We start from the raw sequence: 24462 nt of genomic DNA on the forward strand, positions 1-24462 counted from the left end.
CCTTCCGTGTCACGTGTATCTCTCACTTCCGTGCCTAAGCCCCGCCCGACATGTTTCGTCACAAGGACTCATCAGGAGCAGGGGCTTGGCACATTTGTGAGAGGTTTAAATACGTCCAAACGTCCCTCCCTCCCTTCCCGCGTCACCAACTTCCAGCTGCGGTTACTTCCGCCCTGCGTGTCATCTCTGCGTTCCACGCTTAGTTTCCGGATTCAGAATGACACTATTGGGGAGGAAACGTTTTTTAATCCCGCAGCCCAATTAAAGGGGAAGATGTCCGTTTACATATAAATAAAAAATCAACCAAAAAATGTATAATTACATTTACATACTAAAACATATCAATAGGATTAGGCTATATAAACATGGTACTGCTATAAATTTCAATCCCCTAAAAAGCATACTATATCCTCATCTATATTAAGCCCTCTAGGTGTAAGAGTATCAAGGTTGAATATCCACCTAGTTTCAGCTTGAGATATAGCTTTAGTTTTATTACATCCTCTCCAGCTAGGTGTCAATTTAAAGATTCCACAAAATGATAGCAATTTTGCATCACATTGATGCGTTTCACCAAAATGTGAGGAGAGGCTGTGAGCCATAAATCCCTACCCACATTTCTGATGTGTTCCCCCATTCGTTCTTTAAGAGTTCTTGTGGTACGTCCCACATATTGTTGCCCACATGGGCACCATGCCAAATAAACCACATGCTTATCATTGCATGTGATAAATTGAGAGATCTTAAATGTTTTTTTATTACTATGGGATATAATTTCAGTAACCTTTTCTGGTTTACCTTCCCTACATGCTTTACAATTTCTACAGGGGTGAAAGCCAGGTTTTTGCCAATCCAGGGGGACCAGAGTTTTTTTAGGGGGCTGTACGCAGCTTGGTGATATATAGTTTCTTAAATTGGGCGCCCTTCGAAAAATAAATTTAGGTTGGGCCGGTAAAATGGTATTAAGGATAGGATCTGTACCCAGTATTTTCCAATACTTATGTATTATATCCTGAACATGCCTGTATTGATTGCTATATCCCGTTATAAATGCACATTGGTACTGTACTTGCTTATCCCTAGTTCTATTATCATTGGTTAGGAGTGTTGCTCTATCCCTGCTGCGAACATGCTGTATATCCATTTCCAGTTGTTCAGGTGAATACCCCTTCTCCACAAACCTGTGTTTCAGGGTATGAACCTGAGCATCAAATTGTGTTATTTCTGTACAGTTCCTGCGTATACGCAGAAATTGACCTTTGGGTATGCTTTTTTTCCATTGGGGGTGGTGGCAGCTGTTAATTGGTATAAAGCCATTACGATCTGTGGGCTTAAAGTATGTGACCGTCTGTAATTTACCCTGGTGATTAATAAGTTCCAAATCTAGAAATTGTATCCTCTTAGTACTGGAGGTAGCAGTGAGATTTATCCCAAGACTATTGTGATTAATTGTGTCCAAAAACACTAATAGTGATTCCTCTCCCCCCCCCCCCCCCCCCAAATGAAAAATAGATCATCTATAAATCTATGCCATAATTTAATGGCTGTATTATTCCTAACAATTTGTTTCTCCCATTTCCCCATAAAAAGATTTGCCACGCTAGGGGCATGACTAGCCCCCATTGCGCAGCCTTTGTGCTGTGTATAATAATCTTGATTGTGCCAAAAATAATTAGATGTAAGTGCGAAATCTAACAGTCTTAGGATATACTCCCCCTGCTCCCCCCTAAGATCCTGATCCTGTTCCATAAAGTACTCAACTGCTTCTAATCCTAATTCGTGTTTAATATTTGTGTACAAAGACGACACATCTGCTGTGACCATTATGTCCCCCTCCTGTAGTATATAACCTTCCACAATTTGCAAAAGGTGTTTGGTGTCCTTTAAGACATAGGGCAACCTTGCCACCATGGGTTGGAGAAACAGATCTATATATTGTCCTAACCTGTGCGTAACAGACCCTATACCACTAATAATGGGTCGTCCCGGTGGGTCGACCGGATTTTTGTGGATTTTAGGAATCTGATAAATAATAGGTACCCGTGGTGTATCAGGTATAAGAAACCTAAATTCTGTGTCAGTCACCATCCCTTTATCCATTCCTTCTTTGAGTATGGTTCTAAGTTCACCCATTAACTTTTGTGTGGGGTTACCTCTTAATTTCGTATATGTATCTTGATCTTGTACCAGCTTATCTAGTTCTTTCCTATACTTTTCTTTGCTCAGCACCACCACCCCTCCCCCTTTGTCAGCTGGTCGTACGACCAGATTTTTCCTTTCCAGCATTTCCCTGGCTATTTTCTGTTCATAACCTCCTTTGTTTTCAGGGATACATTTAATCTCCTCTACTACCAAATTTTTGAATACCTCAATGGCATTATAACTATTATCTCGAGGAAAAAAAGTTGATTTACTTCTAAGTTGGGTATGTTTATACTCTGACGGTGGCGGGGTTCTATTAGTTGTATCTATTCTTCCGGCAAAATATTTTTTTAGATGTAACGTTCTTGTGAATTTATTAACATCTATGTATGTAGAAAATGTATCCAATCCCTTTTGGGGTGCATATTTAAGTCCTTTATCCAATAATTGTAATTCGTTTTTCTCCAATTGCACTCCACTAAGATTGTAAATTCCCGCCCCTACATGTTTCTCCTTCTCTTTGTTCCTTCCATCCCCCCGTCTACCTCTTCTTGTCCTCTTTTTCCTGGGTATCTGATATATCCTGTTCCCCCTTCCGGCCACCCCCTCCCTCGTCCCCACTGTCCCCCTCCCCGGGGTTCTCTCTAAAAAATGCTCATACTCACCTTGATGTTGTATGGGGTCATATCTGTTGGATATAGGGATATTATATTCATTTCCATAAGATTCTACTGGTCTTTGGCCTCCATAAGCACCTCCCCCTCCCTGGTATTCCCCTCTCATTGGCCCCCCAAAGCCCCCTCTATATGGGCCTCTATTTAGTGTATATCTTCCCATTTGATCTGTATACCCATTAGGTACATTATTTTGGGGCCTGCCTCTAGGTGGATTTCCCCTCTGGTTCCCATGACCTCTATTGGGAGCTGGCATAGTTTCTATGCCTCGATTGTGTGGGATATTTGGGGGTTCTCCAGCCTTTTGTATTCCTATCTGCTGTTCCTGATTCTGGGCCTGAGCCAACTTTTCCTCCTTCCTCTTAATCTGCCATTTGTATGCTTCTTTTTTCCTAGTTGCATCAGCATCTCTCTGAAATTTTCTTTTTTTATCTGCCATGATATCTTTTTCACTTTTTTGCAATGCTTCACTCAATTTTTGTGACTTAATTTTGTATTCCTCAGTTACATTAAAAGGCAACAGGTTGGTTTTGACGGTTTCTATCCCCCCCCCCCCAATCTATCTAGTCTCCTATTTTTCCTTTTTATCAACAGTTTAACTAATCCCTGTCCACATTTATCAAAATATTCCTCCCATTCTTGATCATTTTCATCATCATCCTCACCATCATTGGCCATAAGATCCCACCTTAATCTTTTTGGTATAATACCCTCTTTATCATATTTTGTCAGGGTTGCCACATCCCACCAAGTTTGTTGTTCTTTAATCATAATTCCCTGTAATTTTTTAAAATCTGAATCCATACTATTGCCATTTTCTCCATGTATCATAAATACCTCATCCAAATTAATTAATCTACGTGCTCTATGTTCAAAAACATCCACATTATTACTATCCATTTTAAATCACATAAGAAATTGGTAATGACTATGTCCTTTTAAAATTACCAATGTAATAGTTCCAATAAAAGCTACAAATGAATGGGTGCACCAATCTCTATAACAAATAACAATCTAAAAAAGATAGAGATGGCGCTACTCCAACATTGCTAGAATTTACACTAAAAGAAACACAATATTCCCTATTGAGTTTGGAGCCACTCCTTCTGTAATGAATAAATAATGTATGAAAGAAGGTAGCGCTATCAACAGCCTCAAGTCTCTGTATATATACAAGGAGTTACAGCACAAGTCCCGTTCTGATTAGTTTCCTAGCATATGATGACAATCTGCTGTCTGTGGTATCTTCATAAATATCACCACCACCACACCGCTAAGGACCAGACTCACCAGATGGTAGGACCTACACTAGGTCTAGACACGCCTTGGGACACTTAGGGCCGTCCCCCACCTCCTCTGGGTAGTCCTCTTGAACCAAGGGTATATTATGCTGCCTCCGTGTATATCAGATATTCCTCAAAGGAAAAACTCCATATAGTGTAATACTGTATATATTTATTAAAATCAATAAAATTATCGCACTTACAATGTGAAGACTTGTATAAAAACACAGAGTTTTAGGACGGGCTCTCCCCCGTTAGGTTGGGCTCCGGCTGCCGTGTTGTGTCCCCTTCCGTGTGGAGAATAAGGATCCGTGCGCGCTAGGTCCTCTCTCCTGTTCGGGAACGCCGTTCCGTACACCCGCACCTTCCGTGTCACGTGTATCTCTCACTTCTGTGCCTAAGCCCCGCCCGACATGTTTCGTCACAAGGACTCATCAGGATCAGGGGCTTGGCACGTTTGTGAGAGGTTTAAATACGTCCAAACGTCCCTCCCTCCCTTCCCGCGTCACCAACTTCCAGCTGCGGTTACTTCCAGGTCTGTGGAGTCGGTCCAAAAATCCACCGACTCCGACTCCGTCTCCTCAGTTTAGGATTCCACCGACTCCGACTCCTCGACTCCGACTCCTCTAATTTGCATATTACAATTATGTTGATTAAAAGTATGTAACGTGAAATTCGTCTCTTAACTGCCAACGCTTAGGAATTTTACAAGACAACTGAAGTGAGAAGGATATGTAGACTACTATATTTATTCCCTTTAGACTAAAACTAGTCCTTGGTAAGAGTACTTGTAAAAGGTACAAACCGGAACAAAGAACATCTATCAGGCCCTAGGCAATGTAAGTGTGGGTACATGTACGAATGATGTGCAGGTACTCTGCAGGGGAATGAGGAGATTCTTCCTCTATTACACATTCTTCATGCACAATCTGAACAAGGTTTATGTGTGACAGACAACACCTCTGTGTTCAATGTGCACAGCATTCTCAGTGGATTCCCTGCAGCTCTGTGGGGAGTGCATATGTAGAGTATAGTACTACTGTGTAACAAAGTAAACCTGAGACAGATGAAATTAAAGTTTTATACATACCTGGGGCTTCCTCCAGCCGCCTTCAGGATAATCAGTCCCTCGTTGTCCTCCTCCACCACCTGGATCTTCTGCTATGAGTCCAGGTACTTGAGCCAGTCGGGCGTAGTGCGCATGCACACACTCCGCCACCAGGAGCATACTACACCTGTGCAGCACTATTGCGCAGGTGCAGAATGTTCCTGGCTGTGGGAGCGGCATGCGGCCGGACAGCGCTGACTGGCTGAATTACCAGGACTCATATCAGAAGATCCGGGTGGTGGAGGACAGCGAGGGACTGATTAGCCTGAAGGGGGCTGGAGGAAGCCCCAGGTATGTATAAAAAAACTTTACTTTTCATCCGTCTCAGGTACCCTTTAATTTGTTGTCACCAAACCAAATTTTAACAACATATCAAATTATTTGATTTCATCAGCAAAGGGAGTGCATACATTTGCATAAATCAGCATCAGTGCAGAATTATTTCCATCTCATTGACCATCTCTATTAGTGACACAGCTACACATCAGGCTTTATTCTTACAGCATAGATGTTATTTAGTATATATAAGAGATTCCTGTGTACACATCATATATACAGTCACAATCAGATATGTATATCTGACCGTAAAAATATGGGGACTGCTTTATTGAAGCAGCACAAGTAACTCATTTTGATTGGTTTATTTCATTTTTGTGGACTAAGCACAGCTATTACTGTGTATATACTGTATATATACATTATTTTTAATGACTATTATCTGAAAAATAGAATATTTTATCATATTTTCTATTTTAATTACAGTTACAAATTCATTAGGAGTCGGAGTCGGTGCATTTTTTCCCGACTCCGACTCCAGGCACCCAAAATTGCCCGACTCCGACTCCACGACTCCGACTCCACAGCCCTGGTTACTTCCGCCCTGCGTGTCATCTCTGCGTTCCACGCTTAGGTTCCGGATTTCCGCGTCGCTATCCACCTATCTATGGTAGTACCTGCCACCCCCTCTACGCTGTCATCCACCCGCCCCCTCAGTGTGATCATTGGGGGCGTAATATCAAGTGTCAGAATGACACTATTGGGGAGGAAAAGTTTTTTAATCCCGCAGCCCAATTAAAGGGGAAGATGTCCGTTTACATATAAATTAAAAATCAACCAAAAAATTTATAATTACATTTACATACTAAAACATATCAATAGGATTAGGCTATATAAACATGGTACTGCTATAAATTTCAATCCCCTAAAAAGCATACTATATCCTCATCTATATTAAGCCCTCTAGGTGTAAGAGTATCAAGGTTGAATATCCACCTAGTTTCAGCTTGAGATATAGCTTTAGTTTTATTACATCCTCTCCAGCTAGGTGAATACCAGGGAGGGGGAGGTGCTTATGGAGGCCAAAGACCAGTAGAATCTTATGGAAATGAATATAATATCCCTATATCCAACAGATATGACCCCATACAACATCAAGGTGAGTATGAGCATTTTTTAGAGAGAACCCCGGGGAGGGGAGGGGGACAGTGGGGACGAGGGAGGGGGTGGCCGGAAGGAGGAACAGGATATATCAGATACCCAGGAAAAAGAGGACAAGAAGAGGTAGACGGGGGGATGGAAGGAACAAAGAGAAGGAGAAACATGTAGGGGCGGGAATTTACAATCTTAGTGGAGTGCAATTGGAGAAAAACGAATTACAATTATTGGATAAAGGACTTACATATGCACCCCAAAAGGGATTGGATAAATTTTCTACATACATAGATGTTAATAAATTCACAAGAACGTTACATCTAAAAAAATATTTTGCCGGAAGAATAGATACAACTAATAGATACAACTAATAGAACCCCGCCACCGTCAGAGTATAAACATACCCAACTTAGAAGTAAATCAACTTTTTTTCCTCGAGATAATAGTTATAATGCCATTGAGGTATTCAAAAATTTGGTAGTAGAGGAGATTAAATGTATCCCTGAAAACAAAGGAGGTTATGAACAGAAAATAGCCAGGGACATGCTGGAAAGGAAAAATCTGGTCGTACGACCAGCTGACAAAGGGGGAGGGGTGGTGGTGCTGAGCAAAGAAAAGTATAGGAAAGAACTAGATAAGCTGGTACAAGATCAAGATACATATACGAAATTAAGAGGTAACCCCACGCAAAAGTTAATGGGTGAACTTAGAACCATACTCAAAGAAGGAATGGATAAAGTAATGGTGACTGACACAGAATTTAGGTTTCTTATACCTGATACACCACGGGTACCTATTATTTATCAGATTCCTAAAATCCACAAAAATCCGGTCGACCCACCGGGGCGACCCATTATTAGTGGTATAGGGTCTGTTACGCACAGGTTAGGACAATATATAGATCTGTTTCTCCAACCCATGGTGGCAAGGTTGTCCTATGTCTTAAAGGACACCAAACACCTTTTGCAAATTGTGGAAGGTTATATACTACAGGAGGGGGACATAATGGTCACAGCAGATGTGTCGTCTTTGTACACAAATATTAAACACGAATTAGGATTAGAAGCAGTTGAGTACTTTATGGAACAGGATCAGGATCTTAGGGGGGAGCAGTTGGAGTATATCCTAAGACTGTTAGATTTCGCACTTAAATCTAATTATTTTTGGCACAATCAAGATTATTATACACAGCACAAAGGCTGCGCAATGGGGGCTAGTCATGCCCCTAGCGTGGCAAATCTTTTTATGGGGAAATGGGAGGAACAAATTGTTAGGAATAATACAGCCATTAAATTATGGCATAGATTTATAGATGATCTATTTTTCATTTGGGGGGGGGGGGGGGGGAGAGGAATCACTATTAGTGTTTTTGGACACAATTAATCACAATAGTCTTGGGATAAATCTCACTGCTACCTCCAGTACTAAGAGGATACAATTTCTAGATTTGGAACTTATTAATCACCAGGGTAAATTACAGACGGTCACATACTTTAAGCCCACAGATCGTAATGGCTTTATACCAATTAACAGCTGCCACCACCCCCAATGGAAAAAAAGCATACCCAAAGGTCAATTTCTGCGTATACGCAGGAACTGTACAGAAATAACACAATTTGATGCTCAGGTTCATACCCTGAAACACAGGTTTGTGGAGAAGGGGTATTCACCTGAACAACTGGAAATGGATATACAGCATGTTCGCAGCAGGGATAGAGCAACACTCCTAACCAATGATAATAGAACTAGGGATAAGCAAGTACAGTACCAATGTACATTTATAACGGGATATAACAATCAATACAGGCATGTTCAGGATATAATACATAAGTATTGGAAAATACTGGGTACAGATCCTATCCTTAATACCATTTTACCGGCCCAACCTAAATTTATTTTTCGAAGGGCGCCCAATTTAAGAAACTATATATCACCAAGCTGCGTACAGCCCCCTAAAAAAACTCTGGTCCCCCTGGATTGGCAAAAACCTGGCTTTCACCCCTGTAGAAATTGTAAAGCATGTAGGGAAGGTAAACCAGAAAAGGTTACTGAAATTATATCCCATAGTAATAAAAAAACATTTAAGATCTCTCAATTTATCACATGCAATGATAAGCATGTGGTTTATTTGGCATGGTGCCCATGTGGGCAACAATATGTGGGACGTACCACAAGAACTCTTAAAGAACGAATGGGGGAACACATCAGAAATGTGGGTAGGGATTTATGGCTCACAGCCTCTCCTCACATTTTGGTGAAACGCATCAATGTGATGCAAAATTGCTATCATTTTGTGGAATCTTTAAATTGACACCTAGCTGGAGAGGATGTAATAAAACTAAAGCTATATCTCAAGCTGAAACTAGGTGGATATTCAACCTTTATACTCTTATGCTGGGAATACACGTTTCGTTTTTGCCTTCGTTTTAGCCTTCGTTTCGATTGTGCCTTTTGTCCTTTTCATTCCCGAAATAATCGAACGTACGGTTAATATCACCACCCACGATTTCGGGTTTTTTTTCGATTCTGATGGTTTCGTTTTTCTAATGATCGAAGGCTGCAAAGAAACGAAACGAAAATCCCTTTTTACAGGGACGGACTAACATAAACGAACATATAATCGATCTGAACAGCCATCAAGCCTACCAATGGCTCGATTAGATGGATAAAGAGAGATAATATCAAACATGTTCGATCACTAGTCGTTCGTTTTTGGGGTCTATTAATCGAAACTATAATGAGATTATGACTATTTTCACATACGTTTTCAACACTCGATTCGTTTACTGAACGAATCGAAGGCTAAAACAAAGGCAAAAACGAAACGTGTATTCCCAGCATTACACCTAGAGGGCTTAATATAGATGAGGATATAGTATGCTTTTTAGGGGATTGAAATTTATAGCAGTACCATGTTTATATAGCCTAATCCTATTGATATGTTTTAGTATGTAAATGTAATTATACATTTTTTGGTTGATTTTTAATTTATATGTAAACGGACATCTTCCCCTTTAATTGGGCTGCGGGATTAAAAAACTTTTCCTCCCCAATAGTGTCATTCTGACACTTGATATTATGCCCCCAATGACCACACTGAGGGGGCGGGTGGATGTCAGCGTAGAGGGGGTGGCAGGTACTACCATAGATAGGTGGATAGCGACGCGGAAATCCGGAACCTAAGCGTGGAACGCAGAGATGACACGCAGGGCGGAAGTAACCGCAGCTGGAAGTTGGTGACGCGGGAAGGGAGGGAGGGACGTTTGGACGTATTTAAACCTCTCACAAACGTGCCAAGCCCCTGCTCCTGATGAGTCCTTGTGACGAAACATGTCGGGCGGGGCTTAGGCACGGAAGTGAGAGATACACGTGACACGGAAGGTGCGGGTGTACGGAACGGCATTCCCGAACAGGAGAGAGGACCTAGCGCGCACGGATCCTTATTCTCCACACGGAAGGGGACACAACACGGCAGCCGGAGCCCAACCTAACGGGGGAGAGCCCGTCCTAAAACTCTGTGTTTTTATACAAGTCTTCACATTGTAAGTGCGATAATTTTATTGATTTTAATAAATATATACAGTATTACACTATATGGAGTTTTTCCTTTGAGAAATATCTGATATACATGGAGGCAGCATAATATACCCTTGGTTCAAGAGGACTACCCAGAGGAGGTGGGGGACGGCCCTAAGTGTCCCAAGGCGTGTCTAGACCTAGTGTAGGTCCTACCATCTGGTGAGTCTGGTCCTTAGCGGTGTGGTGGTGGTGATATTTATGAAGATGCCACAGACAGCAGATTGTCATCATATGCTGGGAAACTAATCAGAACGGGACTTGTGCTGTAACTCCTTGTATATATACAGAGACTTGAGGCTGTTGATAGCGCTACCTTCTTGCATACATTATTTATTCATTACAGAAGGAGCGGCTCCAAACTCAATAGGGAATATTGTGTTTCTTTTAGTGTATAATCTAGCAATGTTGGAGTAGCGCCATCTCTATCTTTTTTAGACAGATTCTCTTTAAAAAGTAGCTTTAATTTAGAGCAACAATTTATGTAACGCCTGTAATCATTACAGAAGGCATTCATTGCTATGTTTTGTTTAGATTCAGTCTGTAGAAACAGTAGCTTTCTAGCAAACATATTGGATAGCAATTCTTAAAGGAATACTATCGATTCACATATTCTTTTTCAATTGACACAGGAATTGTTTGGGAAGTGCTGCTAAGTACTGGTGTATACATTTTAGTAGCAACTTCTTTGTTTACTGTTAGCAAAATACTTTCAAAGTTTACTGACTCCAAAACTGACGGCTGACTGAGCCATGAGGAGAGGGGAAATTCCCCTCACACTTGATCAGGTAACTCTACGTGTAGCTCTGTGTGTGACAGAGAGAACAGCTGCAGCTCCTGTGTCCTGTGTTTCTGACTGAAGTGTCTGAAGAGAGCAGAGGAAATGTAACTGATGGTCACAGCTTTTCATACTGTTTTTGCTTTCAGAGTTTGATATGTTTGATATTTGCTTTCTGTAGTCTGATATGCAGCTCTGGCTGTGCATTGAAGCAGACACCCCTTCTGCAATTGATTTGTCCCAATATAGCTAAGTCCTACTCTCAATAAATTACAGTTTTTGCCTCTGATATTTAACATGAAAAGTAGGAAAAATGTTTACACAGCTACTTAGACATTATTTGCACACTGTCATTTTAAAACACTTGGGTATCGATAGTATTCCTTTAAGTATAAAGCTAGGTGTAAAAGACATCTGAACTAATGATACAAACAAGGATGAAGATTCTGAGAAGTACGCACAAAGCAGAAAGTAAAATTTCATGTAACCCTACATTTTTTTTCTACTATAATGATACAATGAACACACATGGAGGAGGGTTTCTGCATATCTGTGGTCTGCTGGTAATTTGTTCATCTGAAGTAATTACTGTATTTCCATCTCAATGGCACCTGTCACCAATGCAAGGTGGCTATTGTGGGGAACACATGCATAATTCCAAAGCAGTCACTAGAGACATCTCTGGTAAATCTGTATAATAAAGCTTGTTAAAATGGTATGTTATGTGCTGGGCAGTTGCTCACCTCAAAGTTGGGAAGTTTAAAAGAACCAATTAGGACGTACAAATATTTAAACAATATATAAAATAATTAAAATATTTATAAAAACAAATCACATAACAACAATAAACTTAGGATGCCAAACTGATGCAATTACTTAAAGGACTTAGGAACCCAAGAGGAGTAAAAAAAGTCAATTACTTGCATGGTCGTTTCAGGCACGGAGGACACCGTCTGCGCCCTCCGTGCCGCTCCTACATAGCGTGGATCGGGGGGGTTGGCCCTAGAGCTGCGCAGCCGTACTCGCGGCCAGGCGGAATGTGCAGCCGCGGCCAGAGGAAGCGGCCATCTTTGGAGAGGCAGGAGAGCCCGACCCGGGCCGTGGGGTCGGGAGCCGGCCAGGGGGGATAATGAGCGGGGGGACCCGGCGGAGCGGCACGGAGGGCGCGGACGGCGTCCTCCATGCCTGAAACGACCATGCAAGTTTTTTTACTCCTCTTGGCCTCGTAAGTCCTTTAAATAGTTGAAAATGCAGCTGCTTTTAATCACTACATTAGTATAATCACTCACATCAAACAGGCTAATGTAATAAATGAGGTGACATGAATCAATATTATAGCTTGATAGAACAACAAACCCTATAATCAACTGATCCCAGGGTTCCTCAAGTTATTTGTCAGCATATGGATTAATTATTTTACATGTTACTTGTTGACATGCTATTTAGTACTAAAACTAGATAAGTCCATGGTTTAAAAATGGACAAAAATGTTTCCATATTCAGGTAAACATTATAGTGCTAGCATGAAGATTAAAAAAATCATAAAACAAAAGTTCAATGTGCAAGTTTCAGCAATACCTGCCAACTTCCCACAAGACATATAACAACACACTGTGGTTATATTCACTAGTCTCAAAGAATCATTATTGTTACCTGGCCTAAGGTACATTTGGAGCATGCAATGGACACACTTGAACTTTTTAATAATATTTAACTTTTATCACCCTTAGTTAATGAAAAACTCACAGTTTCCAGTTTTCAATGTACAGGCATAAGATGGTACAACAGCAAGACACCTTGAAAAAGTGTCAACATACATTTCATGCTACATTAAGTAGATTAAAAGTTAAACCTTATTGGTAATTCCAAGTCTGCTCAGTTTCTACCATTGCATGCTACCATTCTCTTGGATTACCTCTGAAGCACCTTGAAACATTAATACAACATACTAAAAAATTATATACCGGTAAGTGTGCCCCTATTTTTTTTTTAACACTATGGGGAATTTGTAATTGTGTTTTGGCATTTGGAGTGATATTGCTTAAAGAGACTCTGTAACAAAAATTGCATCCTGTTTTTTATCATCCTACAAGTTCAAAAAGCTATTCTAATGTGTTCTGGCTTACTGCAGCACGTTCTACTATCACCATCTCTGTAATAAATCAACTTGTCTCTCTCTTGTCAGACTTGTCAGTCTGTGTCTGGAAGGCTGCCAAGTTCTTCAGTGTTGTGGTTCTGCTATGAACTCCCCCTTCCAGGCCCCTGTATGCACACTGCCTGTGTGTTATTTAGGATTAGAGCAGCTTCTCTCTTCTCTCTTATCTTTTACAAGCTGGATAAATCGTCCTCTGAGCTGGCAGGGCTTTCACATACTGAAGAATTACAGACAAGGGCAAAGCTGTTTGCAGGAAGAAACAAGCAGCCTGAAACTTAAGTGCATGAGAACAGGGGGAAAGAAACACACAAATAATCTCTTGAGATTCAAAAGGAAGGCTGTATACAGCCTGCTTGTGTATGAATGTATTTTGTATGTGTGGACATACTGTACATCAACCTACTTCCTGTTTTGGTGGCCATTTTGTTTGTTTATAAACAAACTTTTTAAAACTGTTTTTAACCACTTTTAATGTGGCGAGGAGCGGCGAAATTGTGTCAGAGGGTAATAGGAGATGTCCCCTAACGCACTGGTATGTTTACTTTTGTGCGATTTTAACAATACAGATTCTCTTTAAAGGGATTCTTTCGCAAAAAAAGTAGGCAGTTAAAAATGTGACAGATGACAGGTTTTGGGCCAGTCCATCTTTTTAAGAGGGATTCTCAGGGCTTTCTTTGTTTTCAACAGCATTTCCTGAACAACAGTTGCAAAATCAAACTGACATAATAGTGTGCAAGTGATTAGGGAGGCCGGCTGGTATCTTGCTATTTTGGCAGTTAGGGCTCGTTTCCACTAGGGCGAATCCGCATGCGGGCACTGCATGCGGATTCGCATAGCTAATGTTAGTGGATGGGGCTGTTTCCACCTGTGCGGCGTGCGGGAGCGATTTGGCAGCGGGCCAAATCTGCACGGCGGGACCCACAGTTTTCGCCTGCGTCGGGAATCCGTGCGAATCGCCGCTAATGTATTTAATAGTAAAAACGCATGCGTTTGGTACATGCGTTTTTACCCGCGATTTCGCGTGCGATTTCGCACCCTTCCCAATGTTATTTTGTCCTGGCAGTGTCATGGTTAATTTCGCATGGCACCCTGCCATGCGAAATCGCACGCGAAATCGCGGGTAAAACGCATGCGGAAACGCACCCGCATGCGTTTTTACAAGCGTCGGAATGCCGGCGAAATCGCGTCGCACTAGTGGAAACGGGCCCTTAAACTGCTGTTCAGGAAATGCTGTTGAAAACAAAGAAAGCCCTGAGAATCCCCCTTAAAAAGATGGACTGGCCCAAAACCTGTCATCTGTCACATTTTTCAACTGCCTACTTTTTTCGCGAAAGAACCCCTTTAAGTTTCGAAGCTGCAGACTGTACTTAAAATCACTAGCCTGGAAAAATGATTATTGTTACCGTACCTGAATTCGTAACTGTGCTTTGGAATTTGGAATGTTGTTGTTAAAGTTTGGATTTTTTTTTAACTTCTAATCAGCACCTGAATATTCATGGAGGTGTGTAAACAATCTTAGCCTATTTTTAGTTTTCTGACATTATTTGCAACTGACAGTACCTTCCTTGTTTTTGTGCTAATCTGCTTGTCAACAAATAATATCTGCATCATGAAATTATCTATACTAACAACTAAGTTGACAAGTTTTTGGATCATGTAATATTCAAATTGTATAATTGCAGTTTTTGTCAAGCCACAAAACTAAGTTACTTTGATATTGAATGACTGTGCCCTGATTAAAAGCATATGCTTTTCAACTATTTAAACCACTTTAGTACCAGCAGTCTCTGGCCCCTAAAGGACCATAGACTGCTGGTACAAATACTGGGGTTCACCAACGTCTAGCCGTGCGGAGCCTTTGCTCTCGCCGTTCATGCTTCTCTCTAGTCACTGAAGCCCACTCGCTCTGCTATTGCTATGACAGCAGAGCTCCGTAAGCCTGTCAGGAGCTGTTTCAATTGGCTCCTGACCCTGTGATCACTGTGAGCCAGTGTGATTGGCTCACAAAGATCACAGGGTCAGGTGGCTCGCAGTGATCACAGGGTCAGGTGGCTCACAGTTATCACAGGGACAGGTGGTTCACAGTGATCACAGGGTCAGGAGCCAATGAAATTGGATCCTGGCCGGCTCACAGAGCTCTGCTGTCATAGAGACAGCATGATTAGTGGGCTGCAGCAGCGGAGAGCGGCGCGATCTGCAGTAGCGGCGGGTCTGTGCAGTGCACCTCGCAGAGATAACAGGTCTCAAACAAGACATGGATTCAATTAACGTGGTCTGTAAACGGTTAAGCAATTGTATACACTTCTTTTCTGTGATTGTTTTTATTAATAGTTTTAATCTGTTGTTTTATATTGGTATAGCATTATTCTGCTCAGTAAGCTTCCTAACAGCAGGAAGGTAATGGCAGTGCTTCCAAATGCAGGCTGCAACCGAATTGACCAGCTGCATAGATGTGCAGAGCCCAAAACACGGGCAGATTACTCAACTTGCATTCAAAACAGATTTAGCAAATGGAGGACGTTAGCTTCCAAAAACAGTTTGTGCGTAGATTGTTAAGCACTAGACTCTTCCAGGATGTTGGCATGCCCTCACAAGAGAGACCTAACCACTAACTAACAATTACAACATAGTGTAAACCAGCGGCAATTGCTTGGAGTTTAAGGGTGGAATTTAAGGGTTAAGGGTGAAATCCCACTTTCTGTTTTGCTGATCGCTACAGCATCGCGGATAACATGCAAATCACGGTGCTTGTTTTTCACTAGTGGGAGTGGATTTTTTTGTGAATCACAATTGCCGGCTTGCATGATATTTGGTGCAATTGCACTTATATACTTTGAATAATACAATACAATACAATAACATTTGTCAAGCGCTTTTCTCCTATAGGACTCAAAGCGCATATAGGACTGCAGGAAAATTGCATAGCAATCATACCGCATACTCTTTCCCCCAAACTGTTTTCCCAGAAGGTTTTTTTTTTCTCCTTTCAGAAATCGCAAACGCTTCATACACCATATGAATTGTGGCACAATCGTGGAGAAATAGTGGTAGTAAAAACTGAAGAAAGTGCAATTGCATCACAGCGCGATTTTGTTTAGCTTGTTAAAATACCATATTTTTGGGACTAAAAAACGCACTTTTTCTCCTCCAAGGCCCAGCGTACTGGAGTGAGGACAGATCAGTCTAGAGTGCCGAACAGGTTGTTTTGCTGCTGCGGGCTGTCTGCATGTCTGGAGAAGAGAGAGAACGGAGACCAGCTGCAGGTTTGAACCAGGGGCTGAGGGAGCATAAATGCTGAATCCACTATACTTACATGCTGAATCGATTGTTATTATTGTAACTGGGGTGGGGGCAGGGAATTACTGTAACTGGGGATTAACTGTAACTGGGGAGAGGGAATTATTTTAATGGGGAGGGTGTTATTGTAGCAGGCGGCATCACTGTAACTGAGGGGGAATACTGCAATTGAGGGAGGGGGGTTATTACTATAACTGGGAGGGTATTACTGTAACTGGGGGGGGGGGATTTTTGTAACTGGTGGGAAGATTACTTTAACTGCGAGGGGGATTACTGTTATTTAGGGGGATTGCAGAGACAATTGTTTTTTCTTCCTGTTTTTTGTTCTCTAAACCAAGGTGTGTCTTAAGATCAGGTGCATCTTATGGTGCAAAAAATATGGTAGTCAATATCAACAGAGATAATTTAATAAAGATTGTTTTTTTCTTAAAGGGAACCTTAACAGTTGCATAGAAAAAGAGTTTCACTGGGTCTTCTACCAGCCTCCCGCAGTCATCCTGTCCATAGCCAGTCCTCAATGATCCTCTGTTCCCCCGCTGCAGCTTAGTTTTGGTTCTACCGATACTGTGCCTGTGCGGCCGCGTGCATCCTCGTACATGTTCACGGCAACAAAAGTGTCCTGCGCAGATGCAGTACGAGGTTTTCTCTTACTGCACCTGCACAAGACACTCTCACGGCCGTCGTTAAGGACCGGCGCAGGACAGGACGGCTGCGGAGGTCTGGTAGAAGCCCCAGGTAAGGAAACTCTTTTTCTATGTGATGGTTAAGGTTCCCTGCCCATTTACACTTAATCAGTTGGTGAGCGTTAGTGTGCGTTAGTACGCGTTTTTTTCATAGCAGTGCATTGTGAAAAATATTTAAGTTAAAACACGTTAAGTGTGAAAGGTGCCATAAGAAAACATGGGCATTACTTTGAAAATCAGTTTTGTTTCAGTTATAACTGAAAGCAACTGATTACCGTATATACTCGCAAGCAAGCCGACCCGCATGTAAGCCGACCCCCCAACTTTCACCTGAAAAAACAGGGAAAAATGATTGACCCCCATATAAGCCGGGGGTAGGAAATGCTGGCCGCCTTATTCCCCTAGTGTGTCCCAGTATAGCTAGTATAGTGCCCAGTATCGCTAGTATAGTGCCCAGTATAGCTAGTATAGTGCTCAGTATAGCTAGTAAAGTGCCCCAGTTTAGCTAGTATAGTGCTCAGTATAGCTAGTATAGTGCTCAGTATAGCTAGTAAAGTGCCCCAGTTTAGCTAGTATAGTGCTCAGTATAGCTAGTATAGTGCGCAGTATAGCTAGTATAGTGCTCAGTATAGCTAGTATAGTGCTCAGTATAGCTAGTATAGTGCTCAGTATAGCTAGTGAAGTGCCCCAGTTTAGCTAGTATAGTGCTCAGTTTAGCTAGTATAGTGCTCAGTTTAGCTAGTATAGTGCTCAGTATAGCTAGCATAGTGCCCCAGTATAGCTAGCATAGTGCCCCAGTATAGTCAGTATAGTGCTCAGTATAGCTAGTAAAGTGCCCCAGTTTAGCTAGTATAGTGCTCAGTTTAGCTAGTATAGTGCTCAGTATAGCTAGTATAGTGCTCAGTATAGCTAGTATAGTGCTCAGTATAGCTAGTATAGTGCTCAGTATAGTGCTCAGTATAGCTAGTGAAGTGCCCCAGTTTTGCTAGTATAGTGCTCAGTATAGCTAGTATAGTGCCCCAGTATAGCTAGCATAGTGCCAGTATGGGTAGGTGGGTGGGTAGGTAGTTAGTGCCCCTTCCCGCTCCCCCCGCGGCCGCCGCTGCTATTACCTTAGGCGGCGCCGCTTCCTCTATCCCCGTCCTGCTCCGGTAACTAATTCACAGCAGCGGCCCCTCGCTGCTGTGATGACGGAGGAAACCATAGAGAGCGGCTTCCTGTAGCGGCGATGCCGTTACTATGGGAACCGCTCTCTATGGTTTCCTCCGTCATCACAGCAGCGGGGGGCGCGCTGCTGTGAAGTAGTTAGTTATCGGAGCAGGACGGGGATAGAGGAAGCGGCGCCGCCTAAGGTAATAGCAGCGGCGCCCGTGGGGGGAGTGGAGAGGGGCACCACCTACCCACCCACCTACCCATGACTCGCAAGCAAGCCGACCCCCCAACTTTTGGGCCACTTTTGGGGGGTGAAAAATTCGGCTTGCTTGCGAGTATATACGGTAAGTGTAAACGGAGCCTTAAAGAGGAACTCCAGTGAAAATAATGTAATAAAAAACAGTGCTTAATTTTTACAATAATTATGTATAAATGATTTAGTCAGTGTGTGCCCATTGTAAAATCTTTTAAATACCTGATTTACATTCTGACATTTATTACATGGTGACATTTTTACTGTTGGCAGGTGATGTAGCTGCTGCATGATTTTTTTGGCAGTTGGAAACCGCTGTAAACAGCTATTTCCCACAATGCAGCAAGGTTCACAGACAGGAAACTGCCAAGAGTACGTACTTTTCTTGTGGGAGGGGTTTCACCACAATATCAGCCATACAGCGCAACCTAATGGTCTGTTTGTGAAAAGGAATAGATTTCTCATGTAAAAGGGGGTATCAGCTACTGATTGGGATGAAGTTCAATTCTTGGTCGAAGTTTCTCTTTAAGAAAAGTAAAACTGCCTTTTAATGTGCCTGTATAATTACATCAGTAAACATGATTACATATCAAAACACAGTACCATGTTTCACAATATAATTCCTAATAATTTGTGTGAAAGGGAAGTGTCTGGTACCTCTCTTGCTGCTCTCTCCCCAGCCTGCACTGCTCCTTCCATGTATCCACTCCAATATGTGGCAGTTTCTGTGCCAGCAAAGTAAATCTTCCCAACAGGCTGTCGAATGACACTGTAGAGATACGAAAACATGTTATCAATATTACAATAAATTCTAAATTACTTTCCCAATAAACAAACCATCGTCACCATTCCTGCTGCAATCATACATACATTAGGAACACATTTTAGCGGAAGCCATTTAAATTGCCAGGATGTTTTCGTGCTGTAAGGAAACTCACCTAAGGCAGGAAACACCCTTATCTTTCAGTTTTCTGTGCCCATTTTTCTGCATGTGTTTTCTGCACATCAATGGCTTGATTCACCAAGGCAAATAACACGTCTTATCAAAGTTAACACGTCTTATCAGAGTAGCATAGCACACTTATGCCTACTAATTGGCAATGACAAGAGCTCCACTCGTCCTGCCCTGAGCCCCTGCGGGTTGGTAGCACTATGCTACTCTGATAAGGCATGTTAACTTTGATAAGGTGTGCTAACTTTGATAAGGCATGATATTTGTCTTAGTGAATTAAGCCCCAAGTGTGTTTCTATGCAGAAAAACATGCACGTTTTTTTCCCCAACAGCTAATGTAATTGATAGAGAAAACTGACTAAATATGCAGAGTCATCATGCAGAATGTCAGGTTTTTTTTCTGCACGTAAAAAAATGCATTAAGTGTGAACTAGCCCTTTGAGTAACATGAGTTCTCAGTATTTCTGTGCAGAAAATGCACACAAAAACAGTCTCATGTGTTGCCTGCCTTAAACAATTACATACAAAAGTGCTGCGCTTCCGCCTGTCCGTTCACCATTTGGCCTAGTGCCCAGCATCTCCTACCATATGTAGCGCAAAGAGAGTGAGGTGCCTGCACCAGAGGGAGCAGAAAACAGATAGGATGGTTGCACAGGCACAGCACTGGACTCCAGGGGGGAGGTTAGAGCACAGCTTCTGCTGCACTATACTCTGCCTTTACACCCTGGACTGGGGAATGTAGGAGGGGGACGAAAACAGATAGTGGGACAAGGGGACATAGGGAGGCACAAAGGGGGACAGAAGGAGGTACAAAGGGGGACAGAAGGAGGCACAGTGGGACGGAAGGAGGCACAGAAGGATGCACACTGAGCCAAATCATCCACAAAGCAACTTAGGCAGGTGCCTAGGGCCTGGAGAGAGGTTTATGCTAGCCCCCAACAAATCTTGCTAAAAAAAGCTAGGTGGCCATCAAGGGTGGGCCTAAAGTCTTTGCTTGCCTAGGGCACCATTTCACCTTAATCCATCTCTGGATGCACAGGGGGGTAGAGATGGCACAGACAGAGGTAGCACAAGGAGACAGAAGGAAGCACAGGGGGACAGAAAGAGGCACAAAGGGGACAGAAGGAGGCACAAATACCTGTGGGGGCGTCGCTTCATTCAGGAGGCATGGCTTATGTCTAGGGTGGGCTGGCTGGGCTTAATCAGGGGCATGGCGCCCCCAGGGCCAATGACAATCCAGGCAGTGGCCTGGAATGCCTAAACATGATTTTACAGATCTCAATGTGATCAAGCAGTAGTGTAATGTGCTTGGAAAGAGAAGCCTAATCCATGGAAGCCTCACCTCACAGGAATAAAGAATCTGATGCTATGAGTGTCTCCCATTAAGATCAAGTTCGATCCTGTGGGTGGCACTGTGGAGAACAAGAGCCTTATTTTGATATGCCAGAGTGATACATGCTAATTCTATGAAGAGGGGAGGCACCACAAAGGAGTCGCTTCCAGGAGCAGCATTAGGAGGTTAACAATTTATGCCAAATCTTTAAAGGGAACCTGAAATGGGGGATTCAACATAAAATATACATAGCTGGGGTTTCCTCCAGCCCACTCTGGCCTGATCTTTCCCACAGCGTCCTCTTTTCTCCCTCCATGCGTCCACAATTGGCCCAAGAAAGTCCTCAGGTCCGGGGCCAACTACACATGCGGAGGTCGGCTGCACGCGTACTCCTGCCACTTTTTACGTTGCTGGGAGCGCTCTGCGCCTGTGGAGTACTACTGCGCAGGCCCAGTACGCTCCCAGAGAAGGGAGCGAGACAGGGAAGCACGCCTGGCCAGACGGCACCTGTGCTGACTGCAGAATTTTTTAGGGCCAGTTGCGGGCGCATGGAGGGAAAGAAGAGGATGCCGTGGGAGCGATCAGGCCGGAGGGGTCTGGAGGAAGCTGCAGTTATGTATATTTTATGTAGAATCACCACCTCAGGTACAATTTAAGTTACCTTGGGGGACACCTGCAAACAGGCTAAAATTTCAGCCAAGGCGGCCTGGACCTCCAGTCTAGCATGTGTGGATATACTGTATAACGTAGTGCAGTGGTGAAAAAATAAACCAACTAGGGTTGAAGTATGAGTGAGATTAGGTAGAAGTAGATTAAGATAGATTCAAAGTATAGGAAATGGAGTGCAGGGCTCACCTAGTAAATCAGTAGAGAGGCTTAGTGATGACCGTGTGAGCGATGCCTGCGCCCATCCGACTAGTTCCACCAAAGCTGCAAAGGGACAAGTGTTTGTTCGGGCTGGCGCGGTTTAAATGATGTCCAAAGACGCGGCTGTCTTACGTCAGCACGCAGGGTCAGCCATGGGTATATAATAAAATTGTATGTGTAAATGCTAAAGTGAGCTATTCGCCATCTTGTGGACAAAGTTAGAAATGCAGATGCATATTAGAATAATAAGTATACATACAGTATTTTGTGATATTTTTCCCCCGTCATATTATTGTTCACCTTTGATTGTGATTTGCACTAATATTGTAATTTCTTCATGTTGAAGTCATATTTATGGCACTAGCACTTTATCATATATCCTTTAGGTGCATATTGTAGGACATTTTCCTGAGGCCCCGTTCACACCTATAATCGCAAAACGGGAGTTTTGCGGGAGTGATTTTCCCGCAATTAAAGCGGAAAAATCACTGGACACTGCGTCAGTTTTGGAACGATCGCAAATCTTGTGCTTTGCACGCTAATCGCCATCGCGAATCGCGAAATGCAAATCGCCGGCAAACCGCTACATGCAGCGCGTTTGCGGTTATCGCTAACCGAACACTGCCCCTTGCTACAATGTGTAGCGGTTTTTGCAAAACCGCTAGCGGTTTTCCATGAGCGGGAATCGCGTGATTCCCGCTCAGGTGTGAATGGGACCTTACCATTTTGGCATATTTCTCTCTCTTGAATTGATTGTGGTCCAGTGTCACTTGATTACAATTATTTATTTTTACTCTATGCAACACTGTTGATACTTAGACCGCAACTTCCTGAGAGACTTGTATAACAATATCTAACTTATTGACAATGTTGTAAATTGTGATTAATGCAAGACTCATTTTTTGATCAAATCTGTAGGACAGTGAAGTTGCTAACTTGCAATACATACAACAACTTAAAAATAGGTTAATTGGCTTCCCCTGAATTGGCCATAGAATACAATGGACATAAGACTGTGGTAGGGATCGATTGTGAGCCCCTCTGAGGGGACTATTAGGGTTTATTTCCACTAGGATATTACATTTTGCATATGTTTTTTTCCAGTATGCAAATTTTAATGCCAATGTTTGAATGCGTCTAACAATCATTACATGGGAAATGGATGCCTGTTGCAGAAATCTGCACGATGCAATCTATATTTTTTCTGCATCACACCACATGCAAAAGTTCACATTCAATGCAAATTACTCCATTGGCATGCATTGGTATCATTTTTTGTGTGAAAAATCACATTGCAAATTCGTACTTAGTGAAAAGAGGCCCTTAGTGACAAGACTGTAATAGACTGTAATAGTTACAGATTGTTTAAGTAGTTTGGGATCCAGTGAGTTTGGCAGAGGAAGGGTTAATCAGCTCACCTGCATCAATTGCATAAAAGGCTGCAGGCCTCATTATGCAGTGGGCTGTGTGTGGAGCATGTAGGCTCCTGAAAGATTGTGCAGCAGGGGAAACTGTCAAGTCTGTGAGAATCTGCTGAGGTGTTGGAGGGATTTGGATTCCAGTACTGGGAACCTAGGAGAGGACTGGATAAATGAGTGGCTAAGGACTGCACTTAGGCCTGTGGCAGGGTGCCACTGAAGAGCGAGTGAGGCTGGCAGATATGAAGTGACCCCACAGAAGTGAAAGACTGTATATCCTGTGAGACTGCATCCGCTGCTGAATACCCAGTGTGGTGTTTTTTTTATTTATTTATTTATTGCTGTCACGGACATTATTTGGCTGACAAACCTGTGTTCTATGTTTAACCCTAAATACTAGCTGTGATCCCTACTACCGAGGAGAGCTAAACATCACACTTTGACAAAAGACAATTTTTCACATGTCGCACCTCTGTGAAGTTTTGCAAGTTGATGAACTTCATAATACTGACCTGGGTTGCAAGAATGTCCAAGCAAAATAAAAAAATGAGTTTCACATACGTGGGGCTTCTACCAGCCCCATGCAGCCATCCTGTGCCCTCGTAGTCACTCACTGCTGCTCCAGTCCCCTGCTGGCAGCATGCCGACCTCGGAGGTCGGCGGGACACATTGCGTACATTTTTACGCATTCCCGCTAGTCCAGGAACATTAACAGGTACTTATCCGTTAGCCGGGCGCATCCGGCAGGTGGCGACAAAACTCCACCAGAGTTACATCTTTCCCTACTATCCATGTCGGCCTGGAGGGGGGATAGTAATTAGCACCACCTGCCGGATGCGCCCGGCTAACGGATAAGTACCCATTAACACATACATTTTTCCGCATTACTGGTTCAATGCGTAAAAATGTACGCATTGAACCAGTAACGCGTAGAAATGTATGTGTTAATGTTCCTGGACTAGCGGGAATGCGTAAAAATGTACACAATGCATCCCGCCGACCTCCGAGGTCGGCAAGCTGCCAGCGGGGGACTGGAGCAGCAGTGAGTAACTACAAGGGCACAGGATGGCTGCATGGGGCTGGTAGAAGCCCCAGGTAAGTGAAACTCATTTTTTTATTTTGCTTGAACCTTCCCTTTAATGCCAATGCTAAGGATAACCAACCTGCTCTGAATAAGAGGATGTTCTCCAAAAGTCCGGAAGTGCCAAAGCATCAGATAAATAGTATTTTGGTCAAGGGCTGCCAGAGAAGACTGGATCACCTAAAGCTTGAGCTGCAGGAGAAACTATGTGTGTGTTTTCAGCTGTGTCTTGCACACTATGGTGTGGGAAAAACAAAGCCTGGACAGGAGGGCTTATTT

General features: G+C 42.8%; 1 protein-coding gene and 1 long non-coding RNA gene across 3 annotated transcripts in view; one reads left to right on the forward strand and one right to left on the reverse strand.

The window, feature by feature from the left end:
- The window catches only part of LOC137544518 (uncharacterized), a 54798-nt gene extending 38415 nt beyond the window's left edge, over positions 1 to 16383 (forward strand). Inside the window, exon 3 of the long non-coding RNA XR_011025891.1 lies at positions 16300 to 16383. This is a non-coding gene — a long non-coding RNA (uncharacterized lncRNA). The remainder of the gene's footprint in view (positions 1 to 16299) is intronic.
- Positions 1 to 24462, reverse strand: part of LOC137544516 (amine oxidase [flavin-containing] B-like) — a 203855-nt gene that overhangs the window by 12491 nt on the left and 166902 nt on the right. Inside the window, exons 13-14 of one of the 2 annotated variants that reach the window (XM_068265603.1) lie at positions 19190 to 19301; positions 142 to 223 (exon numbers count right to left, since the gene is read on the reverse strand). In XM_068265603.1, coding sequence (XP_068121704.1) covers positions 200 to 223; positions 19190 to 19301 — 136 coding nt within the window. In that variant the 3' untranslated portion in view covers positions 142 to 199. Of the gene's footprint in view, positions 1 to 141; positions 224 to 19189; positions 19302 to 24462 lie in introns of those variants that run through there. The other variant, XM_068265602.1, reaches the window with a different exon arrangement.

Source organism: Hyperolius riggenbachi, chromosome 2 (assembly GCF_040937935.1).
Source record: "Hyperolius riggenbachi isolate aHypRig1 chromosome 2, aHypRig1.pri, whole genome shotgun sequence".
NCBI lineage: Eukaryota > Metazoa > Chordata > Amphibia > Anura > Hyperoliidae > Hyperolius > Hyperolius riggenbachi.